Below are 18767 nucleotides of genomic sequence, written 5' to 3' on the forward strand. Positions count from 1 at the left end.
CTTTCTGGACACATAGGATGGGATTATTGCTTGACCCAGATATTTATCTTAGAGTTGGTGTCATGCTCTTTGGTTCATGTTAGGATCATTTAGGGTTGGTTCCCACCGTCTATGGGCCCAAACATACCACCACATTGATAGAGAGGATCAAATTTGCAGGCTATGCACATTGGTCGAGACTGAGACTGAGTTACACTTCATTTTCTATTGCCTTACTTATTATGAGATCAGAGGGAGATTTTATTGTTTATTCAAAGAGTGCAACTCATTGACCTCCTTCTTTAGCTACATAGATCAAAGATGTTTGACATTTTATCTCTAGGAGGCGATGCAACTTTGTGATCACACCCTACAACTTCTATTCCCCCTGAAGCAGGCTGTAGAGTAGCTCATTATAGACTTCTTCTTACCCTTACCCTCTGGGCGGGGTGTGAAGTGGCCCTCAAATACCTCCACCATTGTTCACTCCAGATCCATGTGACCCCGTAGGGCTTATCTTCAACTTCATCTTCATCAATGTCAGCCCACTAGTAGATCTCAAAGACAACTACATTCTCTCACTTACTTGGGTCCATATCCTTTAGTGTTGGACTTCTTCTAGCCTAGGAAGAACTCTTAGTTTGCGTTTTGTATCTGGTTTTCTTTTCACTTTTGTTTGCTTTCCCAACCACTGTTTCATGGTTTGCTGGTTCTTTACTTTTTGTCCTGTAAGTTTTCAATCGCATAGACCCTTGTTGATCTCCCATTGGACATTAATAAACTTATCTTATCTTATCTTATAATAGAAATATATATTTTATAAGTAAAAACAAATCTTTATAATTATGACTATATATATATATATATATATATATATATATATATATATATATATATATATATATATATATATATATATATATATATATATAAGAGGCCGAAGCCAAGATTAATTATTATTTTATTAAGTATGGGTAGATTTGATAAGAGGCTCACAATTTACCGTTGTGTTGTAGGCTCTTGCCTTTATAATTATAACAATATGAAACTTTAATTTTTTTAAGTGTTCATAGAAAATACACTTTTCATTGAGATAAAATCATTAAAGAAAGTAAAAATAAAATAAAAAATGATGTTTGATTTATAGGTAAAACATACTTGACAATTAAGAGATATAAAATATAATTGATATGCAATTTAATTAAAATATAAAATATAGAAATAAAATATAATTAGAAATACTATATAATTAAAAAATAAATTTTAGATTTTTAAGATTTTATGATAGAAATTGTTTGAATATTAAGATTTGTTAAAAATAGAAACAATAATATGAGGAAGTTTTCAAGAAGTTACGCTAGAACTTATACTAGCTATAAATTAAGAATATAATTTATTTCTATAATATATAAAAGATGTTAATTTATAACAATTATTATCACCATTAATATTTAAATTTTAACTATTAATTAAATAATAAAATAGTAAAGATATTGTTTAATGATAAAGTTTGAATTTAAAGGTACAATTCAATTCAAAATGTGATTAAGGTTTTAAAATTGGATTATGTTTATATTCAAGTTATATATATATATATATATATATATCAAAGAATAATGTGTGTTTGGGAAGAAAATTTTGTATTCCTAGTTAATGAAAATTTATGTTTCACAATTTTCCAAATAATTGTTAGTATTTCATATTGATTTTTATAAAAATCATTTAAATGTTTTTTGAAAAATAAAAGATCTTTATCGGCTTACCCGTTGGACACAGAAAAGCTGACGACTGCTAGTTTACAAATTTATAAAATATTGAACTATCCCTGGCACCTCCTTCGGCCGCAAGCGCTATTTAATAGGAATAGATTCGTAATGCCAAAGCATGTGATGGCCTCCTTGCGAACAGCACTAAATAATATTTTTGAATTACTTGCAGAAAGTAGATTCGTTTCGAAGCAAACAACAATACAACAGTTTTCTCAGACTAAAGGCACATTTTCTTGCAAGCCCAAATCATAAACTAGGTTAAAGATGGAGATTTCAACAGGAGGGAAAGATGGCGTTTCGTTGGAGGAGTTAGCAGAGAACTGTATTTCAACAATTCTTTCCTTCACAAGTGTGGAAGATGTTCGCAGTCTGGCCGCCGTGTGTCGGTCTTGGAGATCTGCTGCCGATGCAGATTTGGTTTGGGAGAATATGACCACTCAACGCTTTGGCCAAAACATTTCCAAGGGATTCCCTTATCTTGCCTTCCCGTCAAAGAAACAGCTCTATATCTATCTTGTCACAGAACATGGGACCAAGGTACGGAGATCTATCACTTCTTCTATTATTAAAAAGACTTTAATATTCACTTTTATAAAGTCTTAAGGAGTTATAGATCCCCCAATGTTTATTTATTTATTTTAATTTCCAAATTGTATGACTGTTAAGAAAAACATTCTCTTCCTTATAATGTAGTAGTTGTTGCCTATTGCAGAATATTTGGTTGGATGATTCTACTGGAAAGATTGGTTGCATGATATCTGCAAGAGATTTATCCATAACTTGGGGTGAAGACCCCTCTCATTGGGAATGGGTGAGGCGGGATAATTCAAGGTTAGCATATAAGCATTCATATTATAAATTAGTTTTTAAGATTTTGATCTTGATTTTATTTGTTTAAATATTAGTATTAGATGCAGATTTTGGGTTTTATATTTTGTACTGTTTAATAGTTCGATATTAAATTTTAGATTTCAATGTTGATTTTGGTCATGTCCCTTTAAAGTAAATTGTTTTATGTTTTGGTCAGGTCTTATTTTTAATTTGTGGGCCTATTTGTAACTTGTAGAACTATTTACATTTTGGCACCACTCTTTTGAATTGTACTGGTAAAAAAATGCAGAGTCGTTATGCATATCTCAGGTTAATAACACTGTATGTCTTTAATCACTATGGTTCGAGCTGATGAACTAAGCATATCACTGATTATTTATACAGCATTCTTGAGTTCTTGCTCTTTCCACTTGATCACAGCATTTGGAATCCATTAAATTTGCAAACAATATCACTCGGTCGGAGGACTATTTTGACATTATAAATAGCAGAGAATGTTATTGGTTGAAATCCCACAGGGGACATTACAATTTTAGATTTTGATACTGATAGACTGCTTATTAGATATTATAAAGAATTTCCATCCTAAAAATATGCTAATTTTTAGTCAATTTAGTGGGACTTCTAGGATAATCTTCCAACAAAGTCATATGCCATCAAAAAACTCAAGCTATGAAAGTCATGAATCTCATTCCAAAGATCCTAAGATTTAAGACAACAACTCAAAAAGATGGTTGAGTCCCTTGTCGTCTACATAATAGAGAAATAAGAGTTGATAACTTCGAGATGAATTAATCTCGTACTTTCTTTAAGTAAAATGAATAAGCCTATGTTCAACAATAACCAACAGAAAATTCTAAAATATGTATTGCCAAGAGCCTAGCTACAACTGGATAAAGTCAATGTCATCATTTATATGATAAATCGGTGAAGAATTCATAAGGATACTTGAAACCTTTCATATGAAGAACACAAGGGATATGTTAGTGTAAATAATTAATTATTATTACACTTTACTTAAGTTTACTTAGGATAAGACATTTTTATATTTGTTGTCATGTAGACACTTAGGAATATGCATAGACATATGAGTTGTCTTGTTGACAACATAGGAGTTAGCAACTTATTAGAGCACATGGTGTCTACAATATCTCTTTATGAGATACACCAATGTAAAGTTATCCTCTCATCATCGCACAAACTCCTATGCTCAATGGAGGATAATCCACCTTTGGTGGACATGTGCTGAATTGTAATCATTATCTCTTTGCTGACTCCTAGTCATTTTAGTTGCCTTTATATACATGCACCTCTAGTGTGTATTCATCTCATATCCAATCATCTGATATCCATTCTCATTTAATCATCATTAGTCTCTCTTTTGCTAGTGCTTGAGCTTCTTGATCTTGGTGTCATTTTGCTCGAAGGCAAATTCTTACGTGGTATTAGAGCTCTCATGGTGTGAAAACTTTTTCTCAAGAAGTGCAATCTTGGCTTGACTTATTGTTGGTGTAGCATTGGCAATTTGTACATCACAATTTGGGGAGATTTCGGGAGTCGTATTTTGTGGCCTTCTATTGCAAGTGAAAATTGGAGCTTGGTGGTGCAAATCAAATGTTGGCATCACATTCAGAAGGTCAAAAAACTCCCAAATCGAATTTTGTTTCATCAAATTCGGACATCTGAGGTGAAATCTAGAGTCATTTGATTTTTGGAGGTGCGACAATGGCGATTCAAGAAAAATAATTACAGAGGTGATTTTCAAACAGCGATATCTCCCTCATATGGACCCTTTTTTTCCAGCAATTTTTTAATTTTGGGGTAGAATTTCGTGATCTACACATTGGTGCAGGATGTTTGAGATCTCTGTTCTTGAATTTTTTTGCAATTTGCAAATCCCAATTTTTGCAATTTCAAAGGCTTAGTTCAGGCTCATCTAGACACATATTTAGGTGCTATTTTTTTTGAGAGTGCATGAGTTTTTATCTACTTTCCAGATTTGGTATTAGTTTGGAGTAATTTTGAGTAGACATAGTACTTTCAAATTTTGGTCTCATTTTGGCCTGTTGGCACTTGTAATTAATTAGATCCTTTAGAGGTCTTGTTGTTAGGATAAACTACGGACAGAAATGAAAACTACATGCAAATATAACCAATAACAAAAAATAATAGATCACACAGAAATAAACACAAGGCACCAAGATTTAACGTGGTTCACCCAATCCCTGGGCTACGTCCACCAAACAGCAAGTCCGATCTTATTACAATCCAATGATTACAACTTGATTACAATCCATAATCCCTTACAGCTCAATACCGCCGCAAGAACCAATTTTGCATCACAACATAATAAAAAATACCTAACCCTAAACCCTTTTATACAAGTATTTTATGTTGTTTTAGGGTTACAACATGTCGGCCATATGTCGGCCATAACTTTAGTGGCGAATCTACGAATGGCGAATAGTACCAAAAAAATTTCTACGAATGGCGAATCGTACCAATTTTTTTTTTTCGGGGCATTGAGTATGTACAGTACTTTCTTGATCAGTCACCATAATCTAACACTTGTGTCTCATCTTGTTGAGTTCGATATAACTTCATATTTGTTGTTGTAACTAGCAAAATCAGAAGTCCACTTAGGCCCTAAATAGGTAAGTGGCCATTGTAATCGCACTAAATATAAAGTGCCAAATCATGCATTAGGTGGAGTTTTTTTATTTTATTTTTTTTGCATTTTGGGGGTGCATACATTATTTGATCTCATGGAGTCATGTCAAAAGTGTCACTTTGTTTTAAGATTCAAATTGAAAAAAAGGAACTATCAGAAATGGAGTGCTTTGATGATTGATCCTCTAAGAGAACATAAGGAAGTGTTTCCTTATCTATATTTGAAGATATTTCCACCTAATGCTGATTAGGGACATCTTTCTCTTCTTCTTCACTTTATGTATAATAGTATGAGTAAGGAATCTTTGGCTTCTCTTAGTAAGGCAAGTAGTCCTCATGACGTTTGGATGTGTCTTTGGAAAGCATATGGAGATTCACGAGTCTTTCCATTATCAGAGACATTCTATCTCCAGTCACTCCAGTTGTGGTACCTACAACTCTAGTTGAGATCATACCTCCTGATGCTCTTGTTGCTTCTACCGATCCAATTCCAGCCACAGATGCTCCTGATTCAGTGTAGCAGGAAACACCATGTCTTCCTATTTCAGCTTCATGGGATGACTTCCTTCCAGATATTGCAGTGTTGTTTGTGGAGTCTTACATTGAAGATGTGGGAGACATTATTGATGACATCCATCTTCTCTTTGTTGACGAGAATTCTTCTTCACTTGTTGCGAGGGAACACTCTGACCCTCAACCACTTGATCTTTCTTTTGAGACTGACATGATTGTGGACACTTCTTTTCAGCAGTTGGAGGAGGACTCTTTTACTTCAAAGGAGACATATCAATCTTTGGAGATTGTATTCCCGTTTCCTCAAACATCATATCTTTTGAGGATTCTTCCTACTAGTTGGGGAGCATTCTCTACTACACCTATGACACCACTTCTTCCTACAAGGAGGAACATCATTTAGTTTTCATGGTGAGCTTCTTCAGTCATCAAGGAGCTTCTTTCATGGGTGTGCATTCATCATTGAGGGGAGGCTACATTGCTTCTCTTCCCATATCTTCCTATAAGGATGATTCCTTGTCTTTGGAGTTTGATTCACTTTCATATGTGGACATGTTACCTTGTTTGCCACCTTCTTTTGGGCATCCACCAGATTGGCTTGTGGCATCTACATTCATCAAGGACTTGTCAACATATGAGCAAACTTCAGAGGCAGCATCCATAGCATACTACATATGGATTCCTCATCCATCTTCCTATCCACAATGGGAAGTATACTTGCACCTATACTTGGTGTATCTTCTTCCTAAAGGGAGAAATGTCGTTTGTAGACATTGGATACTTTTTGGTCTTCATGACATCCTTGCAGGAGATTATTCAATATCGGGGGATACCATCATGTATTTTTTTCTTATGGGGGATATATGCTTGTACATGCATGATATATGGGGGGTTTAGATTACTCCATCGTTGCATGCATCTTGTACTACTTCATCTCTCTTTTCGGAGGAGGTTTTTTTGATGAGGTTTTCCCTCTTTCTCCGTTTTTAGAGAGATTACATTGCATAACATTGTATGTAGAGCATTGCATTTGTACATGGGTACCTAACATGGCCTAGTAGCCGGGACCCACATTGCATCTTGCATTTAGCTTTGTGAGCTTAAGTGCATTTCCCTAAGTTGCACTTAAGGGGGGTGTTAGTTTAAATAATTAATTATTATTACACTTTACTTAAGTTTACTTAGGATAATGCATTTTTATATTAGTTGTCATGTAGACACTTAGGAATATGCATAGACATATGAGTTGTCTTGTTGACAACACATGAGTTAGCAACTTATTAGAGCACATAGTGTCTACAACATCTCTTTATGAGATACACCTATGTAAACTTATACTCTCATCATCGCACAAACTCCGGTGCTCAATGGAGGATAATCCACCTTTGGTGGACATGCGCTGAGTTGTAATCATTATCTCTTTGCTGACTCCTAGTCATTCTAGCTGCCTTTATATACAAGCACTTCTAGTGTGTATTCATCTCATATCCAATCATTTGATATTCATTCTCATCTAATCATCATTAGTTTCTCTTGTGCTAGTGCTTGAGCTTCTTGATCTTGGCGTCATTTTGCTCCAAGGAAAATTCTTACAAGATAGGAGTGCAAAAAATTATGCTGTTGTCATTTCAATGCAGTAAATCCTTAGACACATTATACCAACGTTGGAATAGCCCAGAGCATATACGACCTGCCAGAAAGTTTGTGAAGCATTTTCACAAAATCAATTTTGTGCATTTCGTGCAATCACTGCATTCCATGAGATGATATTTCTGTAATACACTTGAGTCCAGTAATTCAAATGCTTTGTATGCACACTTCCTCCATGTCTGTCGGGAAATTGTAGCAACATTTGACAAAACCTATTAATTTATTATGCTCTGATGGATGTCCATGTCTGTTCCAGAACTCACATATTGGCAGAATTTTGTATTTGTTTAAATAAGAGAGCAGAGAGATGATGAAACCCTATTTGTTCTGACAAAAAATACAGGACTATAATCTAATAATACAAAGGATACAATGTATAAAGTTAATTGCATCTGATGGTATGTTTTAATAAAAAAATGAAATTAGCATTCTCTTAAATGAAACTCTTTTACCTACATAAATAATTTAAAATCCAAATCTATGTCCAGTCAAACATACCACATTTATTTGAGGCATTTTACTAAATATTTCATGTGGTGAGAGAGCAGACCGTTGATAGAGTATTTAACACTACAAGCACATTTGTTTGAGGTATTTTTTTATTAGTTCATGTGGCGAGGAAGCAGAGCATTGAAAGAGAGCATTTATCACCTAGCCAAATAAGCCAATAGTGTAAACAAAAGCACAAACTATTAAATATTGGGTTTCAAGAAAAGGCTATTTGCTCCTCGTGAATTCAGCAAATATTTTACCCAGTTACATTATGAATTCATATGTAAGTGCCAGTAAACAGATTTTTCTTTCCAAGATAACTTTTAAAAATGACCCAATATGCTCAGAACAAAAGATAAGTAAGAAATTAACAGTTACAAAAATTACTTATTGAATTAGCAATTTTCCTCTGAATTTTAGAGGTACAGCTCTCTTCTGGAGGTATGTTTTTAACCAGAAAGTAGGAAAGACAAACTAACATCTGAGCATAGCCATGCTGCAAATGCCAATGTATATTTAAAATGAAAGGGAAACAGAGACAAACAATTCAGAGATCATCTGCTCGATATACACAAAAGTGGTTAAGAAACAAGCAATGATTCCTTTAGATGATATGAAACAACTACAACTCGAAGATCATATAACGCAGACACCCACAGTTTGATATTAGGTGAGAAAAATCAAGGAGCAATTGCAAAATACAAAGGAAAATGACAATCTATACAAAATATAAGGAACACAAAGATTTTAAAAAAATCCCCTTTATTTCCTTGATAAAATTAGAGACTCAAAGGATCTCCTCCACTATAAAATAGAACACGTCAAAAGAAAATCACTGCCGCCTCTCTTCTATTTAAGAACTGAATGATAATTCCCTATTTTGATTGATTTGCACTCGTAATTAGCCCTTTTTCCCTTCATCTGACTGCCTACGAGAATAAATTCCCCTAATCTACCTTCTCAGTTTCCATAACTGCTTCTGTAACTGTCCCCTCTGTTTCAATTGAATCCCTTTTCTGAGGAAAATAACCTTCTCCAGGCAGTATTTTCAGTGTACTTGTAACTGACTGTTTACATTTAGGAGTTTTCTGAAGTTCATAAAATGAATTATGGAGAACTCTATTGCTCATAATTTTTAACTCAATAATGAGTAAAACATGAAACATAAGGCTTTGTGCATAACGTTGAAGACTTAGTTGTACATGGTCAAGGGATAAGAACTTTTGAAATGCAGTCATTACTTAGCTACCTTCATTTATATGTCAACAAATTTCCTGCTGCCCCTATGTCTACATCATTTTCCCTAGCATAGAAAAAATCCATATGCAATGATTATCCTCCATAAGCTTAGTGTGACACCTCCTAATATTTAGTAATTGCTTTGTTTTGCAACTGAACATTTGCACTGTTGTTTCTTTTTTTTCTAAGCTTCATATGACTGAATAATAATTTTATTGTTCTAGGCTGTTTAGTTTACAACAATAGAAGCCTCCTTTTCCATGTCTAATTTAAATTGGAATTTAACATAGGTGGTAAATACACATTGTATTTCCACAACCATAGTCTCATTTGTGTTGACATAGTTTCAAGCACATTTATTCCACATTGAACTAACAAATGTTATTAGAGCACAAGTTATGTGTTTAAACCCCTCTTTTGCCTTAGAGGAGGATTGTTGCAAGATGTGCACCCTTGGTCTCCTTGTGATCCACAGTGCTGCGCTTGGGTTCACAAGATGGCTTAGCTACCTCTTGTGGATTGTATAAGTCAAGTGGTTGCATTAGGCATTAACAAGTTGATCTTTTGATAAAACAACCAACATGGTCTTCTTTTCTACTTCTAAGAGACGTGTTGGGGACAATTTAAGAGACGGAACTTGAGCCAGACCTAACAAACTTATGGTTTATCACTAGTTTGGGGGAGTTCTACATGGCTTTTTAGAGTTCAACGAGTGTTTAGAAACTGACCAAAAATCCCTACTAACTTAAAGGCTTAACAAATTTAACATTTTGAAATTGAACAAGCACTATATTTAGTCAAAATTTGAACATGAATTAGTTTCTTTTGTGAAAGTTGGCTCTGACTAGGGACATGGACTACAAACAACAATGCAAGGGAACTAGAGTCTCAGAAAATTGTGAAGAACCTCCTTATAGCAATATCGTGAGAATGCTCGAAATAACAGAATACAAAGTGATAGCAGAACTCAGAATGAATCTACTGATCGCAGGCCACTTCGAGGGGGTAACCTCCTTTGAGCAAGCTCAATACAATAAATTCGTCCGTGCCCATCAAGGGCCTCAACCTATTCTTATATACTGAGTACGATCTAGAAAAGTAATACTACCTATGCATGTGGGATAATAAAATATACTCACGGGACGACTTACAAAGCATATGCGTCCAACAACACTACTCTAACAAAATAAACAGAAGGAACACACAGGTTCCTAACATCCCCTCTCCCTTAGAAAAAAGCTTTGTCCTCAAAGCTTAAGGTGTGGAAATTGTTGTTGAATCTGAAGAAGGGGTTCCCAGGTAGCATCCTCTGGTTGCATGCCATGCCACTGAATCAAGACCTCAGAGATGGAGCGAGAGCGAAGCTGGCGAGTGCGCTGGTCAATGATTGCCACCGGCTCTAGGATAATGGATCCTTCCGTATCCATTTCAGGGAGAGTAGTTTGTGCTCTGACAGTGGTACCCAGAACTTTCTTTAGACAAGAAACATGAAAGACTGGATGAATGCGGGAAGAAGGAGGAAGTTCCAGTTTATAAGCAACTGAACCAATCTTCTGCAGAACCTTATAAGGCCCATAAAATTTTGGGGCCAGCTTATGACGCCCTTTCAGCTTTAGGGAGGATTGTTTGTATGGCTGTAGACGAAGAAAAACCATATCCCCAACTTGAAATGAGCGCTCAAAACGGTGTTGATCTGCTTGCTGTTTCATCCGATTACGGGCCATGTGAAGATTATCCTGTAAGGTACGAAGAATCTGATCCCTGCTGCGGAGAACTATGTCAACTGCCTGGACTGGTGAGCTGTTGGGAGTGTAGGGAAGGAGCACTGGAGGTGCCTGACCATAGACTGCTTCATATGGAGTCATTTTAGAGGCAGTGTGGTAAGAGGTATTGTACCACCATTCAGCTAAAGGGAGCCACTTGGCCCACTGATGTTGCTGTTCGGAAGTGAAGCAACGAAGATAAGTTTCCAAGCATTTATTGACAATTTCAGTTTGACCATCAGTTTGTGGGTGATAGCCCGAACTCATCTTCAGTTTGGTGCCAGTTTTCTGAAACAGTTCAGTCCAAAAATGACTGGTAAAAGTTGCATCACGATCAGAGACAATGGAAGAAGGGAGTCCATGAAGACGAAATATCTGGTCCATGAAGATTTGTGCAACAGAGGAGGCAGTATAGGGGTGGCTGAGGGCACAAAAATGACTATATTTCGAGAGACGATCAACCACAACCAAGATCACTGTCTTGCCACCGGATTTAGGAAGCCCTTCAATGAAATCCATAGAAATATCAGTCCAAATCCGTGTAGGGATGGGCAATGGTTCGAGCAAGCCAGGAAGGAGGGTCGTTTCACCCTTGTGGCGTTGGCAAGTATCACATTCAGCCACCATCTGTTGAATCGTCTGTTTCATCCCTTTCCAAAAGAAGTTTCTCCTTGCTCGCTCATAAGTTTTGAGGAAGCCTGAGTGCCCTGCTGAAGGAGAAGCATGGAGTTCATAAAAAATAGCCTGATGTAGAGCTGGGTTCTGAGGAAGCACTAGCCGACCCTTGTATCGAAGAGAAGCACCATCCCAAGAGTAATGTGGTATAGCAGAAGGATTATTGGCTAGCTGGTGAATGATTTGAGATAAAGAAGAGTCACTGTCATAGCCCTGCTGAACAGACGCTAACCAATTGGGAATGGGCATAGAAATAGCGGAAAGGGAAGCTTGATTATCAAATGTGCGAGAAAGAGCATCTGCCACAATATTCTCCTTACCCTTCTTGTAGGTGATCTCATAATCATACCCCATGAGTTTGCTGACCCATTTCTGTTGTGTAGGAGAGGATACCCGTTGTTCCAGGAAGTATTTCAGACTTTGGTGATCGGTTCTGATGCAAAAATGACTCCCTAAGAGGTATGGCCGCCACTTCTGTACAGCATGCAAAATAGCCATCATTTCTTTTTCATAAGTAGAGAGGGCTAGATGCTTACTAGAGAGGGCTTTGCTAGTGAACGCAATAGGATGGTCATCTTGCAGGAGAACAGCACCCAATCCACTGCCGCAAGCATCACTCTCAATAGTGAAGGGTTTGGAAAAATTTGGCATCGCGAGAACAGGTGTACTGCACATAGCCTGTTTCAGTTGTTCAAATGCAGTCTCAGCAACAGGGGTCCAGGAGAAGGCATCCTTTTTTAACAGAGCTGTCAATGGTGCTGCAATTTTCCCGTAATCTTTGACAAACTTGCGGTAGTAGCCAGTCAACCCCAAAAAACCCCGAAGGCTCTTGAGAGTTTTAGGATGCGGCCAAGTTTTCATGGCATCTATTTTTGTAGGATCCACCCGCACGCCATGGTGTGCAACAATATGCCCGAGATACTCCACTTCCTCCTGGCCAAACACACATTTAGATAGTTTTGCACAGAGTTGATGATCAGAGAGAAGTTGCAAGACAAGCTCCAGATGATGGAGATGCTCAGCCCAAGTTTTGCTATATATGAGGATATCATCAAAGAAGACCAGAATGAATTTCCGGAGGTATGGTCGAAATATGTTATTCATCACTGCCTGAAATGTTGAAGGAGCATTCGTGAGGCCAAAGGGCATGACTAAAAATTCATAGTGACCATCATGTGTGCGGAAGGCAGTTTTAGGTATATCCTCCTCATTAACCCGAATTTGATGATACCCAGAACGAAGATCTAACTTGGAGAAAAAATGAGCCCCATGAAGTTCATCAAGAAGTTCATCAACAACTGGAATGGGAAACTTGTCCTTTATAGTGAGATGATTAAGTGCTCGGAAATCAATGCAGAGTCGCCATGACCCATCTTTTTTGCGAACAAGCAGAACTGGAGAAGAAAAGGAACTGGTACTAGGGCGAATAATACCTTGCTTCAGTAAGTCACGGACAAGTATCTCGATTTCGGTCTTCTGATGAAATGGGTAGCGGTAGGGCCTGATGTTGGGCGGAACACTGCCAGGAAGGAGCTGAATACGGTGGTCCTCTGGACGAGAAGGAGGTAATCCCACAGGTTCAGCAAATACACCAGAATACTTGTCCAAAATGTGTTGGAGATCGGCAGGAGTGCTAGAGACTGCTGATGGCTGCATCTGAATGGAATGGAGCTGAGCGATGACACCATGTGAATTCTTCTTAAGAAGTTTTTCCATACGGTGTGAACTGATGATGCTAAGAGACCCTGGTTGTAAGCCTTTCAAAGTGTGTTGGTGCCCCTCGGCTGAAAACTGCATCCAAAGTTCAGCAAAATCCCAGAGAATGGGGCCAAGAGTGCGTAACCATTGGGCACCCAAAACCACATCACAGCCACCTAAGGGTAAGGCAAACATGTCAGAGCGCATGTTATAATCTCCAATAGAGAGACGCACATTGCGACATTTCCCTTTACAAGGTAAAGTGCCCCCATTGGCAATCATGACTTCAAAGCTAGAGCAGGGATGGATAAAGCAATCAGCCTGTTTGGCTATTCGTGGATCAATGAAGTTATGAGTGCTACCAGAATCAATGAGTATAGTAAGAGGGATCTTCTTGAAGAAACCCTTGACCCGCATGGTTTGTGGAGTAGTGACTCCTGCCAAAGCATGGACAGATATCTCTGGTGGAGCTTCTGGTGAAGGAGGTTCAGGCTGGTGAGGCTCAACCTCATCATCCACTGTTTCCTGAGCATCTACATATTCTTCCAGTTCCGGTGGAGAATCCACATCCAAGAGATAGAGCTTTTGCTGAACACATCTATGGCCCCGAGACCATTTCTCATCACAATTATAACAAAGCCCTTTGTCTCGCCTGACTCGCATCTCTGTTTCAGACAAGTGCTTGATCGGAGTAGTTCTGGGAGCTGGTATGACTGGAGGGTTGTGAGAACCTGTATTTCTGAATGGAACAAAATTAGATCTGGAGCGTTGTAGAGCACTAATCTTGTCTTCCGCTAACTTAGCCAACCCAAGGGCTTCCATCATTGTAGTAGGTCGAAACATTTTGACTTCTGAGCGAAGTGCATCCTTCAGACCACTGACAAAACAACTACGGAAGAATTCATCAGACAAGCCCTCTGTGTGATTAGCTAATTTTTCAAACTCTGTCTGGTATTCTCTTACAGTGCCTGTTTGACGCAGTTTAGTGAGTGCTCCTGTGAAATCATCAAAGGAACTAGGGCCAAAGCGCTCCAAAATGAGGGTGCACAATTCTCTCCACGTTGGGCCTACATTAGCCTTGATGTACCAACGGAACCATTGAAGAGCTTCATGTTCCAAATGAAAAGATGCAAGGGGGACTTTGTGGTTATCCAAAGTATTATGCAAGCTGAAATACTGCTCTGCCCTATAGATCCATCCAGTCGGATCAGAACCATCGAAGCGTGGAAAATCAAGCTTTGGTCCACGGAAATTGCCAGAAGAGGACCCAGTATCTCCTGAATGGTTTCGGCTCATGGCTGACTGCTGAAAGTTAAGACCCAGAATTTTGTCATCCAGATCTTGAAGTTTGGTTTTGAGGGATGCCATTTCTTCTTCCATGATTTTTGCGCCTGTACGCGTAACAACCATAAAACAAGGTTTTTTTATTTTTATTTTTTATTTTTTATTTTTATTTTTGGAATGGGTAGAAGATGAGAAACAAAAACTTTTTTAGTTACGGCAAACTTGGATTTGGGTAAAACTCAGATAGGAAATGGGTGTTCGACGGGTGGTGGGAGACTATCTGGGGACAAGGGAAACAGAAAAATGAGGGTTTCAAGGGTAGGGAGGCGAAATGAGGCGAACAGTCCAAGAGGGATAAGGGAGCAAAATGAGGAATTGAATCTTGTGGCTCAGTTTGGTGGCGATTGGATGAGAGGTGAAAAAGATAGGGCAAACCCTAAAATTAGATAAATGAGGGATTTAGGGCTTTGATATGTAAAATTTGGGGTTGGGTCGCCAAGGAAGGAAGTATGCGAAATGATATTGCAGACGTTCTGCGGAAGTATGAGCAGAAACAGAAAGCAAACAAGGAAGCTACGACTAAAAAACAGAAAAATTTTTACTCTCTTTTTTTTTATTTTTGTTTTTTTTTTGAACAGTCGACTTAGAAAAATTCACTCACAGACAGAACAACTGAAAAGAGTTATTGCAATAACAAGAGATATTAGAAGTGAGAGGAACCTGAAGGCCACGATAGAAAAAAAATTTGATGTAATTTCCACCCAGCGAGCCCAAGAGAGTGCTCTGATACCAGATGTGAAGAACCTCCTTATAGCAATATCGTGAGAATGCTCGAAATAACAGAATACAAAGTGATAGCAGAACTCAGAATGAATCTACTGATCGCAGGCCACTTCGAGGGGGTAACCTCCTTTGAGCAAGCTCAATACAATAAATTCGTCCGTGCCCATCAAGGGCCTCAACCTATTCTTATATACTGAGTACGATCTAGAAAAGTAATACTACCTATGCATGTGGGATAATAAAATATACTCACGGGACGACTTACAAAGCATATGCGTCCAACAACACTACTCTAACAAAATAAACAGAAGGAACACACAGGTTCCTAACAAAAATGTAGCACCTTATTCCATTGTACAACATACTCAGAAGGCATAGTAATAGTATAGGGGTTTTCTTTGAAGAGGGGCAAAGGGGAATTGCATACAAACTCAAAAAGGAGTGACCAAAATAGGAAAGCCAAAACCACCCATGTTGGTAGTGCGGCAATGCCCTTGGCAGGGTTCGTGACATGGCTTAACCACCTCCTGTATCTTCTATAAGTCTAGTGGTTGTATCGGGCATTGATAGGTTGACCTTTTGGTGCCACAACAACCCTAGCAGTTAACAAGTGGTATTAGAGTGTGGTCATAGGATCAAATCCATGTAGGGTGCAATGAGTGACGCAGGGAGGGGGATTGTTAGCAGTGGGCCAGCATTCCTCGTGGGGTTTGCGACATGACTTAGCTGCCTATTGTGTTTTCTACAAGTCTAGTGGTTGTATTGGGCATTGATAGGTCTATCTTTTGGTTCAACGACAACTCTAGCGGTTAACAACCCAATCCTATATAGAGTACACTATTGTGAAGTTTTCACACCATCGCCCCAAAATTTTTGGGGACCCCCTTTTTTCTAATCGCTTTGGCAAATTTTTGGATTGTCCAACAATTTTGAGTTTTGAAAATTTTGAGCCTTGGACACCTTCAGGGCCAGTGGGGAGAAGGTTAGATTTATTTTCACCCGGTTTCAACTTGATTTTCCAAATCTATCAATTTTGTCCTTAGGCTGAATAATTTTCTAATTTAATTTCAACTTGGTAGGATAAAGTTGTGGTATTTAGGCGCTTTTTTTTGAAAATTTGGTCTTAACTCTGTAAATTTGGATAATTCTCAAAAGAGAAATTTTAATTAGACTTAAGTTTTTGGAAAATGTCAAATTTTTCTTTGGTGAAAATTTTTAATTTTGTTGAAATGAGGAAAGTGTAAAAAATCGATTTTTGGTTCTAAATGAAATTTTAATTTTTTAATTTTTAGCTTGGCAAAATCAATTTGGGTAAGAAATTGCAAAAAATTGATTTTAATAGATTAAAATTGTCTTGAAAACTTTTTGCGTTTAATGAAATTGGTAATTTAATATTGAAAAAATGGTTTTTGGTTAGCCAAAATCCAAATTTAATGACGTATTAATTACTATACCCTCATTAAATAGAAATATTTAACACCCTCAAGGCCATTTAATTTCGTTTTGCAATTGGAGCTAATTGGTAAATTTAAAAGTGCAATTTTCTTTTGGCAAATTTTTTTTTTTTGAGCTAAGTATTTAATTGTGGGCCTTAACTTGAATTTAATTTTTGTTTTTTGTTTTCTCCTAGACCATGTAGGCCAGCTTTATGGAGAAAGAAAATTGGCTATAAAAGGAGTCTCCTCCCCATCTCATTTTCACAAATCATTTCTTCCTCTCCATGTGGGTGAATTTTGTGGAGCAGATTTTTTCCAGACTTGGGCGAAATTTTTGGGAGCCGAATTTTGTGGGGGCCGAATTTTGTGGGAGCCGAAATTTGTGGAAGATAAAATTCTGATTTTTTCAAGAGGCTGCGATTTTTGCCCTAGGTTGGGTAATTTTATTTGGAGGTGAATTGCATGGTAAATTCCTGATTTGTAAGGGATTTGAACTACTTGAAAGTCATATCCTAGGTTCCGAAAAGTCGCTGTAAGTTTATCGGTTAAGGTGAATTTTCATCATCTAGAGTTGCAAGGAGTGCTTAAGCTGACATCCATCTTTCGTTCTAGTCTAAGGATTGCTCCGCTTGGTTCTTTTTGCCTTTTGGTCCACCACTCTACCATCCCGTAATAGGGCGACGAGCATGGAGGATGATAGTGCAAGTAAGAATCCCAAGCGGGCGAACAATAAGAAAGACAAAGAGGATATGACGCCCAATACTTCCTTCTTCTCGAAAATGAAGTGAATAACCGACACCAATATCTGTACAGTGGACATGATACGGATGAGGGACAGACTGAGGGAAGGAGAATCCCCCTTGGCTATAGGTAGAGGTAATTTCAAATCATTTAGAGTTGCAAGGGGTCCTTAAGCTGACATCCATCTTTCGTTCTTGTCTAAGGATTGCTCCGCTTGGTTCTTCTTGCCTTTTGGTCCACCACTCTACCATCCCGTAATAGGGCGACGAGCATGGAGGATGATAGTGCAAGTAAGAATCCCAAGCGGGCAAACACTAAGAAAGACAAAGAGGATATGATGCCCAAAACTCCCTTCTTCTCGAAAATGAGGTGAATAACCAATACCAATGGCGGTACAATAAAAGGATATACAAATGGCAGTTGCACATCACGGCCTAGGCATTGATACTTCCACTGTGACCATGATGAGCGACAACGGTGTAGCCCTTGGTTTTGAAGATATCAGAGAAGAAGATGTCAGTGAGACAAATTTTGGATCGAAATTGGAGGAGTTGGGAAAGGTTGCCATTAGGAAAAAGCATTTGGGCACCCTTTCCTCTCTCAGCGCTTTATTGGATTTGCAAAGGAATATGAGAAGGATCATGGAAAAATACTACAAGCAGCGAACAGCATGGCAAAGACAGCGAAACTCAAGGCGAAGCACACACCTTGTCCTCCTATGGAAGAAGTTAATGAAAGGCTAGCTAAGTTCATTGCCTTAGCTAAGAAAATAAAAAAAAGGGAAGATTTATATTAGAAGATCATTTGATGTAAGCCCAAGTGGCAATTTCCCTTTCTTCTAGAATAGGACAAGTGTCTATTTCTGATTGGCCACCATTTTGGTGCCTTCTCATTGGTTGCCACTTTTTGCACTTTTTTCATTGGTCCATTGATGAGGTGGCAGCTTCTCATTGGCTGATGGGGTGGCAACCCTAATTAGGGTTTTGAGGATCCAATCTGGATTGTTGATCTCGTTTTGATCTCCTTCGTCCGTTGTATTTTTGGCCCCTATAAAAGGCCATTTGCTCTCATCTGTAAAGTGTCAGAGAAATTGTTGCGAAAATAATACCAAAATTGCTCTCTTTTTCATTGTTGCGATTGGCATGTTGATCAAGAACATTGGGTGTTATTGCATGTTTTCTATTTCCACTTAGTTAGATTTTTCTTTCAAGTTGTTAAAGTTGGTTGCATTTGAAGTTGTTTAA

The 18767-nt window shown here is 37.9% G+C and overlaps 1 protein-coding gene across 1 annotated transcript in view; it reads left to right on the forward strand.

Moving 5' to 3' along the window:
• Window positions 1-1783: 1783 nt before the first annotated feature.
• The window catches only part of LOC149561547 (F-box protein At2g02240-like), an 81119-nt gene continuing 64135 nt past the window's right edge, over window positions 1784-18767 (forward strand). Inside the window, exons 1-2 of the mRNA XM_089825181.1 lie at window positions 1784-2285; window positions 2461-2579. Coding sequence (XP_089681307.1) covers window positions 2013-2285; window positions 2461-2579 — 392 coding nt within the window. The 5' untranslated portion in view covers window positions 1784-2012. The remainder of the gene's footprint in view (window positions 2286-2460; window positions 2580-18767) is intronic.

This window comes from Cupressus sempervirens, chromosome 4, assembly GCF_028749045.1.
Source record: "Cupressus sempervirens isolate cs-2001-9-10 chromosome 4, ASM2874904v1, whole genome shotgun sequence".
In the NCBI taxonomy this organism is placed as follows: domain Eukaryota; kingdom Viridiplantae; phylum Streptophyta; class Pinopsida; order Cupressales; family Cupressaceae; genus Cupressus; species Cupressus sempervirens.